Below are 16,321 nucleotides of genomic sequence, written 5' to 3' on the forward strand. Positions count from 1 at the left end.
TAAAAATCTTCCCAAAGTGTTCTTTGACGTCGCGGTTAATGGCAATCCTTCAGGTCGAATGACATTCAAGGTAAAAAAATTGTGGAATCAAATGTTTGTTCCTGGAAAAAAAAGCAACCCACTGCTGTACGATTGTATCATGTCAAATGAACTGAATCATGCATAAAATTATTATAGCTCTTTGCTGACACTGTTCCCAAAACCGCTGAAAACTTCCGTGCTCTCTGTACTGGTGAAAAGGGTGTCGGCAAGTTTGGAAAGCCCTTACACTATAAGAACAGCCATTTGTAAGTCGGATATTATACCCAAGTATATTGTACATGAATAATTGATTACAAACGATAAAATTAACTTCAACTCTCGTCAAAGTCATCGTATTATCCCAGGATTCATGGCTCAAGGCGGTGGTAAGTATATCAAGTTGTATAGTAAGAAATCATTCTTCATCTAACATGGTTTTTGTTGTATCAAGATTTCACTATGGGTGATGGTCGTGGTGGTGAATCTATTTATGGCCACAAATTTAATGAGTAAGTAGAGGCATTCCAGTTAGCTTATGAACAAAAAGTCATTAACTACTTAGAGAAAATAATGATTCAATTTGTAAAAATAGTGAAAACTTCAAATTAAAACATGAAAGCAAAGGTCTCTTGTCTATGGCTAATGCTGGACCTGTAAGTCTGAGCATTTGACTCTTTAGTCAAAAAAAAAAAAAGTTGAGACAGAATATAATTATCTGATTCATCTACTCTCGTTGCTTTTGTATTCAGAATACCAATGGTTCCCAATTCTTTATTACCTTCGATAAGACTCCTTGGTTAGACGGCCACCACACTGTCTTCGGTCAAATTACAGAAGGTACAGAAGTTTTGGATCTTTTGGAGAAATATGGCACTCAAAGCGGTGCACCTCAAGCAAAAATTGAAATTATTGATTCTGGAGAGATCAAAGAATAAGATAGAAAAGACGTAGCAAAGCAAGCCCGGGCACCTTGATGTATCCAGTCGTTTGAACGCCAAAGGGCGGATTTTCTAAATAAAATACGGCTGATAGATTTTCATCCCAAAGGTCAATATCAGGAATTGTAGTCTTTTTATTCAGTCTATGTGATTCTCCACATGGTCCATTTATTTTCCTTCTGTTGTCTTTACAAAAGAACTCAAAACCATGATTACTACTATGCGATTGAAATATCTATGCTTGTTGTTTATCTAAAAATACATAGAGCAGAACGCAAAAAAGCCGGAGAAGAGACTCGAAAAGATACTAAACGTCGGAATATGTTTCATTGACAATTCTTTAGAGCCTGTCTTGAATGATAAGGTCAAGATCATTCAAAATCTCTTCCGCTTTCGATTTGATGTCAACAATAACCCAACAGAAAGTTATGAAGAATTGGCAAAAGACGATATTTGTCTCTGTAGAAATAAATGGAAAAAAAATAAAAATAAAAATTATTGAGATTGTTGAGTGAGCTAATCAATTAATAACTGTTATAACTCGATGGCCACGAACTTAGTGTTCCCATAAATAGAAAGGTTGTTTATTATGGAGGTCTGATAAGTTATTCTGTCATTGTGATGACGCGTTTATGTCAATCACTACTCCAGGTTCAGATGTTCGTGTGTAGTTCTTTATACCTACGCTTTTATTTCGTTATCTATTGTAGATAACCTGTCTTAGCGGTATTAAAGATCAATCTTAATAGAATGTATTCTCTACCTGGTTGGTTGTAAGTACCCGCGTATTGTAGTTGCTATCTCACCAAGCACGTCAATCCATTTAATGGAAAAAAGATAAAGAAAGATTTACAGGCAAGCATGATTATTAAACGATATCAAGCAGTATGTATGCTTTTCTATGTTGATTATGAAATGTTCAATGAAATAGCAACTACAATACGCGGGTACGTACGACCAACCAGGTAGAGAATACATTCTGCCACGGTCTACCTGTATTGCATCTAATTAAGCCACAAAACATATTGCTTTCAATATTCCCCTTTTTTCTCACCAATTCTGCACTATAGTATCCTTAATATGATTTCCTGATTTATCTATCATTATCAAGCATCCTCCATATGCTCCCTCAGATCCTAAACTTAAACTTAGTCTGATATCGCCAATGACCGGCTGTATATCACATATGGCTTGAACTCGACTATGTGCAACAACAAAAAGAGTCACTCCGCCCCTACTTCTAGGTCACTAACTACTCGACTGGTTACCCTCTTATCCAATCTCCATAATCATAGATCATATTCTTGCTTATCCTTTAAACCCTAAAGGGATGCTAGATAATTGTTACATTAAAAGCTGCTCTGGACAATTTAGATGGGTTTACGCATCTCGTGTCCGTTGGGCTTTGAAATTTTAAGATAATCTTTTTAACAAGAATGCTCTTTGAGCGTGCTTCGACAAATGAGGTGAAAATGATTGCGTTGTTCTTAATTTGATCCACAATCTTTATCTGGTATTGCTCACATTTGGGAGAAAAATACAAAATGCTATTTAAAAGTTTCGCTGCTGCTGTTGCTGTTGACTATTGAAGATGCTAGGAGCAGCAGAGGTATTGAGGGTTCTGAATACAGAGTATTTATCTGTAGTGTTTTTGAAAATGGAAGAGGGAAAGTATGTTAATGAACTTTTTTCATACCAATAATGGTATTCCGACCCGTGAATACTTGTTCCTTACCTAATGGTACAGTGTTTGCCATTTGGTTATTATATTGCATTTGTACTGTTGCAGTTGGCTGTGCCATATTGTTACTATTCTGGATGGTAAGAGCTGTGTTGCTAAATGCACCAGTACCAAAGGGATTATCAGGTGTTGCATTGACCCAACTTCGGTTGCCAGTTGCATTGGTTGCAACTATGGGCGATTGCTGTTGATAAGACTGCGGGGTATTCATTCCAAGGTTGTTGGTATTCTTCATTCCCGTAGGCTGCGGAATGAGAGGGGGAGGTAGCCCTTGCTGCAACGGTGCTGACATAAATCTCGATGGATGATGTTGATTATTAATAGAGGAGAAATCATTTGTATTCGTTACTGTGTTCGTGCCATGTAGCAGCGGCGAGGCGTGATTTGCTGTGGAGGGAAAGCCTAGTGTTTGAAACGAATTATTGCTGCTTCCAGTATATTGTTGGGGCTGAATTGCTGCGCCGCCCATGATAGCAACAGAAGAAGGATAATTCCCAAAGGGTACTGAAGGTGAAGGACTCGAAATTGTATTTGTAGCACTATGATGTCCCAGGGTAGCTGAAGGATAATTGTCGTTGAACCCGTTTTTCTGCTGAGCATTGTGTGTCGATTCATTCACAGGAGCAGGTGGTGGTGGAACAGGTCGACGATTTGCTGCCGCCAAAGCAGAATCTCCTTTCCATTTAGCAAGCAGCTCTGGATCTACTGAACTTTTTTTGGGGGTTTGAGGAACAGGTCTTTGGCGACCAGCCGGTAAGCCGGTCGCTGTATTGCTCTCTGAAGGTGCAGAATTTGTTCTTTGAGGGGCAACAGAGGTATAAGTAAGATAATTATCTCTTGGTTGAGTAGACGGCGAATTTGATGCTCGCGGAGCCCAAGCGTCATCGGCAAATCCGCCTGCAGTTCGAGAGGTACTGGCAGAATTTTCCGGAGGAAAATACGTGGGGTTATTTTGTCGTAGATGTAGTTGATTACTGAATGACGTTTGTTGAGTTCTGAAAAGTGTACTATCAACATCTTTTGGTGCCGACTGGGTAGGTGTCGGTCGTCCTGTGCCCCGACGGTGTAGACCAATATTGTTATATTCTGTTTTTTTTTCTTCTTCCTCTTGAAGCTGTCGAGCAAACAATTCATCCTGTTGTATCTGTTGCTGTCGTTCTTGTTCATCATAGTAATCAGTACTATAATTATCCTCAATAAATGTAACGCCTCCGAACGTAACCGATTTCTTCACTTTTTGTTTGGGTTTTTTCCCTTCGTCCTCCGACGGTGGTTCTGCTTGGTTTGTTTCTACATATCTCTGCAGGCGTCTAAGATGACGTTCAACCATTCCCAGCGCCTTGAGTTTCTTATACGTCAGGTGGTCGATATCTTTCTCTGATAATCCGTTAGCCTCAAATGTACGGCTATAAGTAATGCAAGCGTTGTGTGGCAGGTTTATCCTTTTGAAAAAATTGAACCAGTCGAAAGGCTGTCGTTGATGTTGGTTTCCAGGTACCAATAAATTGTTATCATTCTTGTTCGTCATAAGACGAAGCCCTGTTTCCTTCTCTATAAACTGCAAATCTTCTAAACACATTTTATCTAGGGGAACATCGATCTTGACCCCATTTGCTTTGTGAAGCCTGATTTTTCCGTTAACGCATAACAAAAATTGCGCCTCCACTTTGAATGCACCTGTTCGGTCTGTCCAAATCCTCATTTTAGAAGGATCAGGTCCTGCATACGAATGATATGGTTAGCATACCCGAGTTGAGCAAATATGGAAGATAATGGATAATTTACTTATTGAATCGAGTTGAGGTGATTGACGAGTTTGATTATCCACCAACCGACTACTTTGATTAGGTGGAGGTGGCGCTGGTATTTGACTACGTCCTAAGGAGTGTTAATTGTTGGTCGTACCTATAAACATCGGCACAACTATAGCATATGCTTACTTGGAGAACTACTGCCTAACTGTGTTGATGTGTTTATCGATGAGCTCACCTACGGAATTGGTAAGTAATGACAAACGTCTGAATGATTATTCAGAAGAGAAGTTTCATTTTTGTTACTTACGCTTGTTTGAGCTATCCTACTCTCTTTATTTTTTCTCATTTTATCTTCAGCTTCTATTTGCTTTCTTCTTTCAATCTCGTCATCTTGCTCTCTTTTTGTTCGGTTTATTTCTGCTAATTCTTGTTGTTGCTGTAGCTGTCTTTCACTTTCCTCCCTACCAACCGTTTCCCTCGCCTGCTCCTTTGCAGTATTATTACATTCAGCAAGTATTTCTGCTTCATATTCGTCTTGGAACTTGACATAGGTTGTTGGTACCATCCCAGATGTCCCATCCTTATGTTCAATTGTCAACCAATCTGTACTGTCTGCATAACCAATAACCAAAACTTGTTCATCTTCTTGAAGGTATGTCTCCTCATTATTCTCCGCGGTGAAAGCATATAAGGCTATGGCCCATTTCGGTTCATGCATTTGTGTCGATTGTCTTGCATCTATCTCAGGCACAGTACTAGAAGAGTCTTTTATGTCTGCTGTTGTGTTTTCGATGCCATTTGAGTCTATGGCTACAGGTATGTTCCTTTGTTGCTGTTGTTGTGCTTGGTGATCCATCATATCATCGACAAGAGCCTTTGATGATTGTATTTTTTCAATAATAGCTTGTGCTTCCGAACGCGATGATGTCCGGAAGTCAAAGACGGTTTTCTCAGAATCGTCAATAATAATATGTACATTCTGCGCATTGAATACAGCATCCCTTATTTGAGTTACTTGAAATTGACGTACAGGGGAAGACTTATCTGTCTCACTTCCGTAACAAATCATTCCATTACCCACTAACAAGTTCCCTCTGTCTTTTGTTGTTGTTTTTCTGTTTGTATCATACTCAAAAACTGGCCAAGACAGAACTGAATCCTTTCTATTGATTGTAGCATTTGTACTTGTATATGAATTATTTGCTGGTGAAGCAGGGATTGTTGTTGCTGTTGGTTTTTCAATGCTATCAATCTTTTCTACATAATTACTCGGTGCTAAACCAAACAGCCCTTGTTTATTTCTAACGAAGAACCAGTTAGGGTCGTCGTCTTCATATAAAAATAGACATTCGTCTTCTTTCAACTCCATTTCTTCGTCTGACCGAGGTGTGTAGTCATACAGAGCCTTCAGGAAACCGATCGGTTTAGCCTATATTTTCGTACTGGTCAGTTACAATATAAGCGACAAGAGAAGAGGATAAGATGTAGTTTGTATATTACTTCTTCCACATAGTTTGAGGGAATGAGGCCAATCGGGCCATCACCTTGAGCTGGTGGTACTTTTAGCTGAGCTTTATACCAATTTGGATCGTCCTTGTTGAGTACGTATAAAATATCGTCAGTACGGAAAGATAGTTCTTCATCAATACTTTGAGCTTGATAATCGTACAACGCAATATAAATAGCGAGGTACTTCATGTTATCAGCCAGCGTATGTTGATATCAATTAAACAATCAAAAAGTGTTAAACTTTGATGTGTATTTCCAAACCTATTAATAGATAGTATTATTTGATTGGCGGACAAAATTCAGAAATTTGGCGGATTGAGTGTACCTTGCTTCCCCTTTTTGAGAACTTCCATGTGTATAATGTTAGTGATTCACACACAGAATATTCTAACTGTTTCAGCAACAACGAAAATTTTTCTGAGATTGTTGGCCAGAAACAGCAAGCAAAACTGTTGAGACCGTACAGCGATTAATCAGATTTTTTTTTGTTTTTTTGGAAGCAAATCCTCATTATATACAAGCGAGGCAAAAAAAGAATATAGAAATGAAGGATCAAGACGAAAACTGCCAGAACTTGTATTTGAGCAAAGAATATATGTTCTCATAAGCAGCCTTTTTTATAACTAAAGATTTCAATTTCATATCTTCTTTTTTTTTTTTGTGCGAAAGCAGGAGAGAGTAGGAGAGGAGCGAAGCTAAAAGTGAATGTGTGGAAGATATACTTTTATTTAATAGCTCAAACATACTGCTTGCTGTACTTTAGATGGCTAAAGGGGCCTACTCGACGTCTTCATTTTGAAGAGTTTATCGATTTATGCGGGCCTGAGAATACAACTTGGCATGACTGTTTGCATGCGTAAGGTTGAAATCAGTGCATAAGCTCATACTCTCAACACCCATCCTTCCGGTCAAAAGTCGATCAAGCTTGTGCTTAAAATTATGCGAAGCTTATTGAAACTGAACTTTGACAATCCTTCGCTGTTATAATTCAAGTAATTTACTTCTGTAATTATACAAAAAGCTAAGCCTTACGATTATCCATCTCAACCCGTCTTTCTCTCAACATACGAAAAAGTGCTAATAGTGAGCTGCTTTCATCAGTTCAGTTCAAACAAACTTATTTCGCATAATAGTTTTGTGATTGCTCATTATATCAATTTCTGTAAACGTAGAAAGGTTTTGTAAAATTGTCTCTATTTACTATTTAACGCTTACAATTGATATCTTTTTCTTCTTTTAATTTGATATCGCTCGTTATATTGCTTGTGTAAAGATAAACTTTCATAAGTGCTCTTTCAAGAAAAAAAAAAGTGCATTATGCTTACAGAGGTATCACTTTGACTGCACTTCATCTTTACGTTACCTACCTCATTTTCTTCCACTTGTTGATCTAAACTTTAGTTTTCACGGACTGTTTTCTGAAGATTAATAGCGCACAATTGACTCTCAAGTTATTGCTCCAAGCAAAATATCAAAAAAAAAGCTCTGAGAGCCAAAGTTGTGAAACAAATTAAACACCATTTTACATCCAATTGCTTAAAGATAGCGGAAATATCTGTTGATTGCTGTAGTTGCTTTTCCTGTAGGTTGTATATTTAAGAGTTTCTTAGGATACATGTAATGAAAGAAGTGTAATGACTTGGAAAAAAGAGAGATGGTCAAAAATACATCAGTTAGAAGGTATGCGGGGGTGGAGGAAACCAAGAAGTTCGGCTCTCATACTCAAGGAGGCTAACTACCTTATGCTTATATTGTTGGGATGTAGTTTCAAGTAAGTAAGTGACCAGAATATTGTACCTATTTATCGACCGCGTTGTTGTAAGGGTACTTCATTGTCAAAGGCTTATTCAATCAATACAGAGCAGTAGTTAAGAAGCGCTGTATTTTGAACCTGACCCTTACGAAAACTTTGAAACGTGTATGTGTGCTAAGCATCTTTACACACAGGAGAATCAGAGAAAAGCATTTCGAATGACTTTACGCTGACCAATACGATTGCAAGAGCAATGTTCATGATTAATTGTCTTTAGGAGATGAGGTAAGGAGAAGAAAGCGTAATATCGTGTGAAGGACTTGCTATGTACGACGGACAAACTCATACTCCTTAAAATAGTATATGCTGAATATGTTTGAGGTTTTCTGTCCTTTTTCTTCGAACTCATTATTGTAATTAGAATATACCGAAGACATTTTTTCCTTTAATATATTAATTTGATCCATTTGTGTAATTTAGACAGTCTTGTAGCCTTAGTTTAAACAAATATAGCCGCTGTTATCTAATCGAAGGAGCATTACGATAGAATTTGTTAAGAAGGACAATGAGAGAGTATAAACTTGTTGTTTTAGGATCTGGAGGTGTGGGGAAATCGGCCTTGGTAAAAATATTGCATCTACAATTTATTGACTCATATATTATCTTGAATCTAATCGCTTCTAACTGTATGGCTTTTCAAAGACTGTTCGATTCGTACAGTCTATCTTTGTAGAGAAGTACGACCCAACTATTGAAGATTCGTACCGGAAGCAGGTAGAAATAGATAGCCAGGAATGTATGCTCGAAATATTGGATACGGCTGGTACTGAACAATTTACAGCAATGAGGGACCTTTATATGAAAAATGGCCAGGGATTTCTATTGGTCTTTTCAATAACGAGCACTGTCACTTTTGACGACCTGAGTCAGTTGAAGGAACAAATTTTGAGAGTGAAAGATTATGAAGCTGTAAGAAATTGTTACATGTTTAGATAAGGGCACGTATTCAGAACACAGAATAACATCTTTACTTGTATATTACACATACCCACAACCCTGCGTAGGTTCCTATGGTATTGGTTGGAAACAAAACAGACCTTGAAAATGAGCGTATGGTGTCTAAAGAGGATGCTTTTGACAGAGCACAAAAATGGGGCAACATACCTTTCTATGAAACGTCAGCTAGATGCAAAATCAACGTAGATGAAGTATTTTATGATTTGGTTCGACAGATCAATAGACAGACAGCTACTAAGGAAAAACAGAGGAAAAGGTTTCGATGTAATATTCTATAAGTGTATGCGCAAATCATGAATATCCTTCAAAATCACCTTAATCATCATCAACAGCCCATTCATGCTATCTTAACCATAATAAACTCTACAGATTCAAAATTACCGCATATCAAGCGATTCAAAAAAATGTTATTGGTACTATATAGGCGCTTGTATACTGAGCTTGACGAGGTTTTATTCAATAAGTAATATTAGTGAGTATCCTGCAAATTATAAGTTACAGCAGAGTATCTTGAATGTCAGTATTGATTATCAACATGACATATGACACAATGATGGTAAATTTCTGTAGTAGTGCTTCTGCAGTCAGTTCTGTTTATTCGCTTGTAAACGCTGTCTGTTCATCGCCACTCTTAATCAATTTGGATCGAGGCGCGTAATCTAGAAATTCGTGTCAAGCACAAATTTATGCCGACGCTTTTTTGTGTTACCATACTCTCAAAATGTTTTGATGAGAATAATTTTGGTGCAATTGACAGCAAAAAATAGCTGCTTGAAAAGCAACACTTAGTATGAAACGTTCTGCTGCTAAGGGCACTAAACTCAGTCATGGTCGGAGAGATAAACTGTAACTCAACAAAGCGAAGAAGGTAAGACATATGCATAATGCTTTTGATTTATTTTTTGAGTCTTGACAAATAGATCTTGAATAGTTTTGTACGAACTGATGAAAGGCAAGAATCACCCTAATTTTGCTTTGCTCGCAGTTTGTTTTGTTTTCTAAAAGACATCAGATATTTATATGCATAATAACCTGACATAATAATCACGGTTGTTACAAAGAAACCGAATAAAACGGGCAACAAACCAACAAGACCAACAGCGATTGCGGAAAAGACAAAGAAGGACCAAATGAAAGTAGAGGTGACAGTGGCGAAGAGCATCACGCCGGAAATGAAAGCCAAGAAAATACCCAAAGGAATGGCAGTTAAGCTACCAAAAATGTAGCATGCTAATCTAAAGTCTTGTCTATGGTTGGAGAATTCATTATAGTCATGTCAATTTAGTTGTAAGTTCATGATAACTGATATATACTGCTTTTTAGATTAAGGATGTTTTACTGTTGCCATAATTCTTTCATAGTAGCTTCAAATGCACTCCAATAAAATTGTGCTCTATGCTGAGTCTTCATTAAAAAGTTCTTGGAGCTTTCCAATTTCGTTTGAACGTTCCTTTGAACGTTCTTGCCAAGGTCTGATGAAGCCATTTGATAAGGGTATTGAGCAGTTTGTATGGTAGACATTGTCTATGTTGAGAGTTGAGTTGTAAAGAGAAGAAAGATATGTCCAAAAACCCGAAAAAGTACAGAACAATGATTTTTTGAGAACACGACACACAAAAATAGTTGAAAGCAAACAGACGTGACTGTAGCGCCGGTAATAAGCTGGTTCTAAATTCTTCAATCTATAGCACAGGTATTTAATGCTATGCACCAAATCACTGCTGCTCGTTCATGAATCAACACAGTATTTAAGGCATTCTTTTTTTTTTTTTTTTTTTTTTTTTTTTTTTTTTGTGTAATCCAGAAAAAAAGGCATTATTTGAAAAGCAAGGTGCTTTTAATCGGTAAGAGGAAGTTAATGCTTCTGAATCTCTTAAAGCAGCCGAATGATAATTCATAGTGAGCTTTTTTTTCTCCATCAGCGTGGATCACAATTACTGATTTCTCAGTGAACATAAGCAAATGTAACCTTTTTATGAGTAGCCGAACATTTTTGCTTTGTTACTACCATTACCATCACCGTTTGTATCAGCAGATTGCTTCGATATATGACCATTTTAGGCACGGAATCAATTAATCCGCAGACAGTCATAACAGTAACACAACAGCATGCTCACACCTATTTTCTGTAGAAAATAATTGACAACGATCGTCCATTGTTTGTCAGATAGAGCTTCTGCATAATCAAAGAAGGTTAATTTTTCAGCTCTTAGCAGCTTAAGCTTGTTGTGGTAAGCAAAATGACAATCGAATAGCCCTCATTCTTTTCGAAAATTTTGCATAACATCAGTTGTGCGAAAACGGCAAATTTTGATAGGTCAGAAAAAAAAAAAAAAAGGAAGTTCATTACAAGGTTTGCCTTTGTTCGGTTTGAATCATCTACATTTCGTTTCTTTTATCCTTTCAAATACCCTCTAACAACTGCATTTTCTAGTATAAACTAAAAGATATACATAGAGCCCCTTCATTGCTAAAGTACCGGCAATTATCTGCAGCTAGAAGTAATAACAGATCCATTAGATTACACACTGTTAAGATATTGATTTCCAATACTTCAGATATTATTTAGCCAACAATAAGTAAAATTAAACGCAAAGAAACTGTTGCGTACGTGAATCTCGACTACGCAAAAGCTTCGAACTTATACGATTTATTAAGACCCACCAAACGACGATCTTGCAATTAGATCAACATGACCACTGTAAAGCAGTTAAAGTCAAGAATACCGAAAGCGAATTTCTATCCGACAGAAGACGAAATAAAACGTTATGATGCAGAACAAATGTCAGAACAGCTCGCTCAGCAACATAAACGGAGTAGATCTTCCCTCAGCAAAGATTGTGAAGATTTTGAAGTAACAGAGTTCCCAGCTGTTATTCAGTCTAATGCGATTATGAATGAGTCCCGAAAACATAACCTACTGAATGCCAAAGTTAGTAATGATCTTGATTCACTTGCGCTTAATTCCGCAAGGAGGAACAGCAGCAGTTCGAATCACATCGCTAAAGACAGCAATGATAAAAAGAATGTAATGAACCTGCTACACATATTTGATCCTTTACAAAATTCTTCGCCGAGCAATGAACGCACGGATATCGGGGTTGAGAATCACTTACAACGCCAGCAGCAAGTAAACTTAATGTCACCAGCTATGGCTGCAAACTCAAACAGTAGACTACCAACACCACGCAGGCCTGCACAATTTCATCATACTTCAGATGACAATTTTCTCAAAAATAACGGCAGCGGTGCTATACAGCTAAACCCAACTCCACCTACCTCGCCTGGTGGCAGCAGACGAGTAGGACACCATTCGTCCATTGCTCGAGTTGTTAACGTACCTACTGCAGAAAACACAATAGGTGTTGAGAAAGCCAAAATCCCATTGGCTGAATTTGACCCGCTTACATTTCCTTTTTATGAAAATGAAGCAGAAACTGCAAATCATGATTCAGAGAAAAAAGTCCCTTGCAACCCTGATACATTTGACCGAATTGGTTCTTGTTTCTCTTCTTTAATTGCTACCAATACTACTAAGAATAGCATTCATACATCAAGCCAACCGATACATCAGCATCAAATAAGTTCACAGTATCAGGTACAGTTAATGACAAAAAAAAAAAAAAAAAAAAAAGTTATTCTTACTGTCATGGAAAAGCTTAGGAAATGCAGAAAAATCTGACTTTTTCTATTTTTTTTTATTCCTTTTTCTGATTTTTCCTCTTTTAACTTGATTTGTTGCAAAACTTGATAAAAAAAAAAGAGTGACAATTCTATGAAGTTATCAGAAATTTCAAGTGTCAAACAACCTTCGCAGCAAAATAGCATGACAAGAATCCCACTACCGATATCTAATGATAAATCAACACCACAATTGATAGACTTACTCTCCACGAATAATGTGAATCTTCAGCAGCCACAAACTGTACAGGCGAATCGCCGTCTAAGTCAAACTAGATTGAGAAAGCCTGAAATATTCGCACCTACCTCGATCAAAGCTTCTTCTTCACCGTCGTACGTAACAACTACATCTACATCAGATACAGAGTCTTCGATACCGTTTCCAGCATTTCACCGCCGCATATCATTTCCAGCAGATGCCAATGATATTCTAACAGAACAATTAAGTAAAGAACGTGAAGCCTCTCATCGTTTAAGTGCCAACTTGATATCAGCACAAGGACTTATCAGTCAACCAAACAGTCATGATGGATTGCAATATCTGGTGGATGCGAGGTCACCTACAGAAAAAGACTGTACTGTAACGCACTCGCAATTAAGTGATCCAATGTCGATTGATTCTGATAATAACATTGAGTCACCTGTCAATGCAATGAGTTCGAAAGGTAAATGATGGAAAGCACCAAGAGAAAGAGTTTATTTCTATCAATGGCAATATAACTTTTTTAACTGTTCATCTATTTTGGCATTAGTTGCGTTCAACAAATATAGACACTACCTTTCACCTTTCGAAAAGACTGAAATACTAAGATACCCTGTTATTTATTATGTTGGATCACATGCCAAAAAAATCAATGCTTCATTGGATCAAACTACATTAAATCATGGATACGATGATGAAAAAGGAGACTACAAATTGATCACGAAAGACCATTTGAATTACCGTTATGAAGTACTGGAGACCTTGGGAAAGGGTTCATTTGGACAGGTGGTCAAATGCCGCGATCATAAGTGTACAAAATCCGATCCATTCAATAGCACAGTAGCTGTCAAAATCATTCGGAACAAAAAACGATTTCAAGCACAAGCGTTAACAGAAGTTAAAATATTAGAACATTTAATGAAATGGGTAAGTTTTAGAGCCTGTTCAGTACAACAACAGTTTGTTACTGTATGCTTATCTCTCAAATACCCGTTTTAACAGGATCCTAAGGGGAAGCACTATACTGTGAGAATGCTGGACAACTTCTATTTTCGAGAACATCTGTGCATTGTGTTTGAGTGTTTAAGCTTGAATTTGTACGAAGTGTTGCAACAAAATGGATATCATGGTTTCAGTATGGGTTTAGTGAAAAGGTAAAAGAGAAAGACACTCAGTCATCATCTGAAAATAAAACAGCACCTAACCGGGCCTTGTGTATTTGTGTATTTACTTTTTCGCTTTATAGATTTGCTTACCAAATCTTAATGTCGGTCAAGTTGCTCAATGAACACAACATCATTCACTGTGATCTTAAGCCAGAGAATATTCTATTGAAGCAACCTGATAGGAGTTCTATTCGTGTGATTGATTTTGGAAGTTCATGCTATATCAATGAAAAGATATACACATACATTCAAAGTAGATTTTATCGTGCACCGGAAATAATTCTTGGCGTAGAATATGGTCCATCTATTGATATGTGGAGCACTGGCTGCATTTTGGCAGAGCTCTACACAGGTCATCCACTATTCCCTGGTGAGGATGAGTCAGATCAATTAGCTTGCATTATGCAATTATTAGGTATTCCTGATAGAGAATACTTGGAAAGATGTACAAGAAGAAAGCAATTTTTTGGTGAGTAAACTGAACAAAAGAATCGAGAAAAGGTAATCCATCTCTAATAGAAGCATGTGTTCCATAGATTTATACGACAAACCACGGAGAATCATCAATGCAAAAGGAAAAAAGCGACGTCCCAAATCTCTGACTTTTGCAGAAGCGCTGAGAAAATCGCCTACAGAGCCAGTGGAGAAGGAGTTTATTGACTTTATACGCAGATGCCTTACCTGGGAACCAAGCACTCGAATGAAACCAGTGGAAGCACTCTGTCATCCTTGGCTCCAATCGATGAAGAAATAAAACATCTCCCTGCACCAATGTGAATTCATGTAACATACCCCTAATTTGGTTAACAAAACAATCGTTGTCATGGCAACATAGTTAGATCTCATTCTCTTTTCTTTATTGGTTTATTGGTTTTCACGAAAAACCGCGCATTATACAAAGAGCGCGATTTTATTGTTCCTTTTTTTTTTTTTTTTCTCAGCTTTTTTTGCCTACTTTCTCTCAAACATATATTTTTATTTATTGTTCTTTGCCCGGATAAGCCCACTCATACACTAATAAAATGTCTCAGCAAAGCCAAGACGATATGGGTATAACACCTATTTCAAGCTTAGAGGTACAATTTATCTTTTCGAAATGCAAAGTTTTCAATTTGTCATTGAGTATTCATCCATTGCGTTTTTTTTTTCTTCACATTAAAAGGAAAGCGGAATCTCTGCTACGGATATTAAAAGGCTAAAAGAAGCTGGTTATACAACAGTAGAGTCCATTGCATACGCACCCAAAAAAAGTCTGCTCCAAATTAAGGGTATCTCAGAAACAAAGGCCGATAAACTATTAGCAGAAGGTAAAGCCTACTACGGAAAGATTAAACAAACAAACAAACGGAAGTTCTGTCTAGTGATTCAAAAACATGAAAGATAGACTAACTGTTTCACTCGTGTTCGCTTTGTAGCTGCTAAAAGAGTGGATTTGGGGTTCACAACAGCGACAGACATCTATCACCGTAGACAGAACGTTGTATACATCACTACCGGTTCTAAAGATCTTGATCGTATGTTAGGAGGTAAAATAATTCTATCTGACTGTTTAGACATACCTGATTGAATCTTGTCTAACTGTCATTTTTTTAGGCGGCATTGAGACAGGATCCATCACTGAACTATTTGGTGAATTTAGAACAGGCAAAAGTCAATTATGTCACACACTCGCTGTTACTGCACAGCTACCCATTGAGATGGGAGGAGGGGCAGGAAAATGTTTATTCATCGATACCGAAGCAACCTTCAGACCACAGCGTATCGTAGCTATTGCTGAACGATTCGAGTTGAATGCAGAGGAAACGTTGGATAATATTGCCGTTGCACGTGCTTATAACACAGATCACCAAGCACAACTATTGATACAAGCAGCTGCTATGATGACAGAAGCTCGTTTCTCTATATTAATTGTGGACTCAGCAATGGCATTGTATCGTACAGACTATGTGGGGCGTGGGGAATTATCAGCCAGACAGACACACTTAGCCCAGTTTCTTCGTCAGCTTCAGAAATTAGCGGATGAGTTTGGCGTTGCCGTCGTTATCACAAATCAAGTGGTAGCACAGGTAGATGGTATGAACATGTTTAACCCTGATCCCAAAAAGCCAGCAGGCGGTAATATCATCGCGCACGCATCATGCACACGATTACAGTTGAAGAAAGGCAGAGGTGAAAATCGTATTTGCAAAATCTATGACTCACCTTCTCTTCCAGAAACAGAGTGCAATTTTGCTATTATGGAAGACGGTATTACGGACGCCACTGAGTAGGCAACTTATGTGAACATAACCTTGTCTTTTTTTTTTTTTTTTCTTCCTTTTTCTGTTATTATTTTTACTACAAATTATTATAGTTCATTTAGTACATCATAGAGTCACTTTGTACATAACAATACCACTTAATCCGTTGACTTATAAAGCATCATTATAACACGCGTAAACAATTAAAAAATGCCAATGCGTCACATAGACTTTGAATATCCAGAGCTATTCATTACGTTGGCATAATTATGTAAAACTTTACAGATTTCTGTAGCTAC

General features: G+C 37.5%; 6 protein-coding genes across 6 annotated transcripts; 4 read left to right on the forward strand and 2 right to left on the reverse strand.

Moving 5' to 3' along the window:
• Positions 1-24: 24 nt before the first annotated feature.
• BDF20DRAFT_887948 (peptidyl-prolyl cis-trans isomerase cyp5) lies at positions 25-1,082 on the forward strand. Its single transcript, XM_053082050.1, has 6 exons — positions 25-70; positions 178-287; positions 370-407; positions 473-530; positions 614-674; positions 771-1,082. The coding sequence occupies exons 1-6, from the start codon at positions 59-61 to the stop codon at positions 954-956; spliced, it is 465 nt and encodes a 154-aa protein (XP_052933780.1). The 5' UTR covers positions 25-58; the 3' UTR covers positions 957-1,082.
• A 3,465-nt stretch (positions 1,083-4,547) lies between these two features.
• BDF20DRAFT_715008 (SH3 domain-containing protein) lies at positions 4,548-6,365 on the reverse strand. Its single transcript, XM_053076103.1, has 4 exons — positions 6,289-6,365; positions 5,955-6,224; positions 4,641-5,883; positions 4,548-4,578 (listed from the first exon to the last, which is right to left on the reverse strand). The coding sequence occupies exons 2-3, from the start codon at positions 6,150-6,152 to the stop codon at positions 4,690-4,692; spliced, it is 1,392 nt and encodes a 463-aa protein (XP_052933781.1). The 5' UTR covers positions 6,153-6,224; positions 6,289-6,365; the 3' UTR covers positions 4,548-4,578; positions 4,641-4,689.
• Positions 6,366-8,281: 1,916 nt separating this feature from the next.
• BDF20DRAFT_825039 (ras related protein 1b) lies at positions 8,282-9,011 on the forward strand (the record flags this gene model as incomplete). Its single annotated transcript, XM_053077942.1, has 3 exons — positions 8,282-8,338; positions 8,419-8,685; positions 8,781-9,011. The coding sequence occupies 3 exons, from the start codon at positions 8,282-8,284 to the stop codon at positions 9,009-9,011; spliced, it is 555 nt and encodes a 184-aa protein (XP_052933782.1).
• A 594-nt stretch (positions 9,012-9,605) lies between these two features.
• BDF20DRAFT_887980 (uncharacterized protein) lies at positions 9,606-10,418 on the reverse strand. Its single transcript, XM_053082051.1, has 2 exons — positions 10,073-10,418; positions 9,606-9,980 (listed from the first exon to the last, which is right to left on the reverse strand). The coding sequence occupies exons 1-2, from the start codon at positions 10,252-10,254 to the stop codon at positions 9,698-9,700; spliced, it is 465 nt and encodes a 154-aa protein (XP_052933783.1). The 5' UTR covers positions 10,255-10,418; the 3' UTR covers positions 9,606-9,697.
• Positions 10,419-12,437: 2,019 nt separating this feature from the next.
• Positions 12,438-14,717, forward strand: BDF20DRAFT_715322 (kinase-like domain-containing protein). The gene is made up of 5 exons (XM_053076104.1): positions 12,438-13,079; positions 13,167-13,543; positions 13,619-13,770; positions 13,863-14,251; positions 14,319-14,717. The coding sequence occupies exons 1-5, from the start codon at positions 12,509-12,511 to the stop codon at positions 14,534-14,536; spliced, it is 1,707 nt and encodes a 568-aa protein (XP_052933784.1). The 5' UTR covers positions 12,438-12,508; the 3' UTR covers positions 14,537-14,717.
• On the forward strand, positions 14,711-16,142 carry BDF20DRAFT_979403 (Rad51-domain-containing protein). The gene is made up of 4 exons (XM_053085106.1): positions 14,711-14,858; positions 14,945-15,089; positions 15,198-15,308; positions 15,376-16,142. The coding sequence occupies exons 1-4, from the start codon at positions 14,805-14,807 to the stop codon at positions 16,050-16,052; spliced, it is 987 nt and encodes a 328-aa protein (XP_052933785.1). The 5' UTR covers positions 14,711-14,804; the 3' UTR covers positions 16,053-16,142.
• Positions 16,143-16,321: the final 179 nt, after the last annotated feature.

Source organism: Mycotypha africana (genome assembly GCF_025528875.1).
Source record: "Mycotypha africana strain NRRL 2978 chromosome Unknown BDF20scaffold_9, whole genome shotgun sequence".
In the NCBI taxonomy this organism is placed as follows: Eukaryota; Fungi; Mucoromycota; class Mucoromycetes; order Mucorales; family Mycotyphaceae; genus Mycotypha; species Mycotypha africana.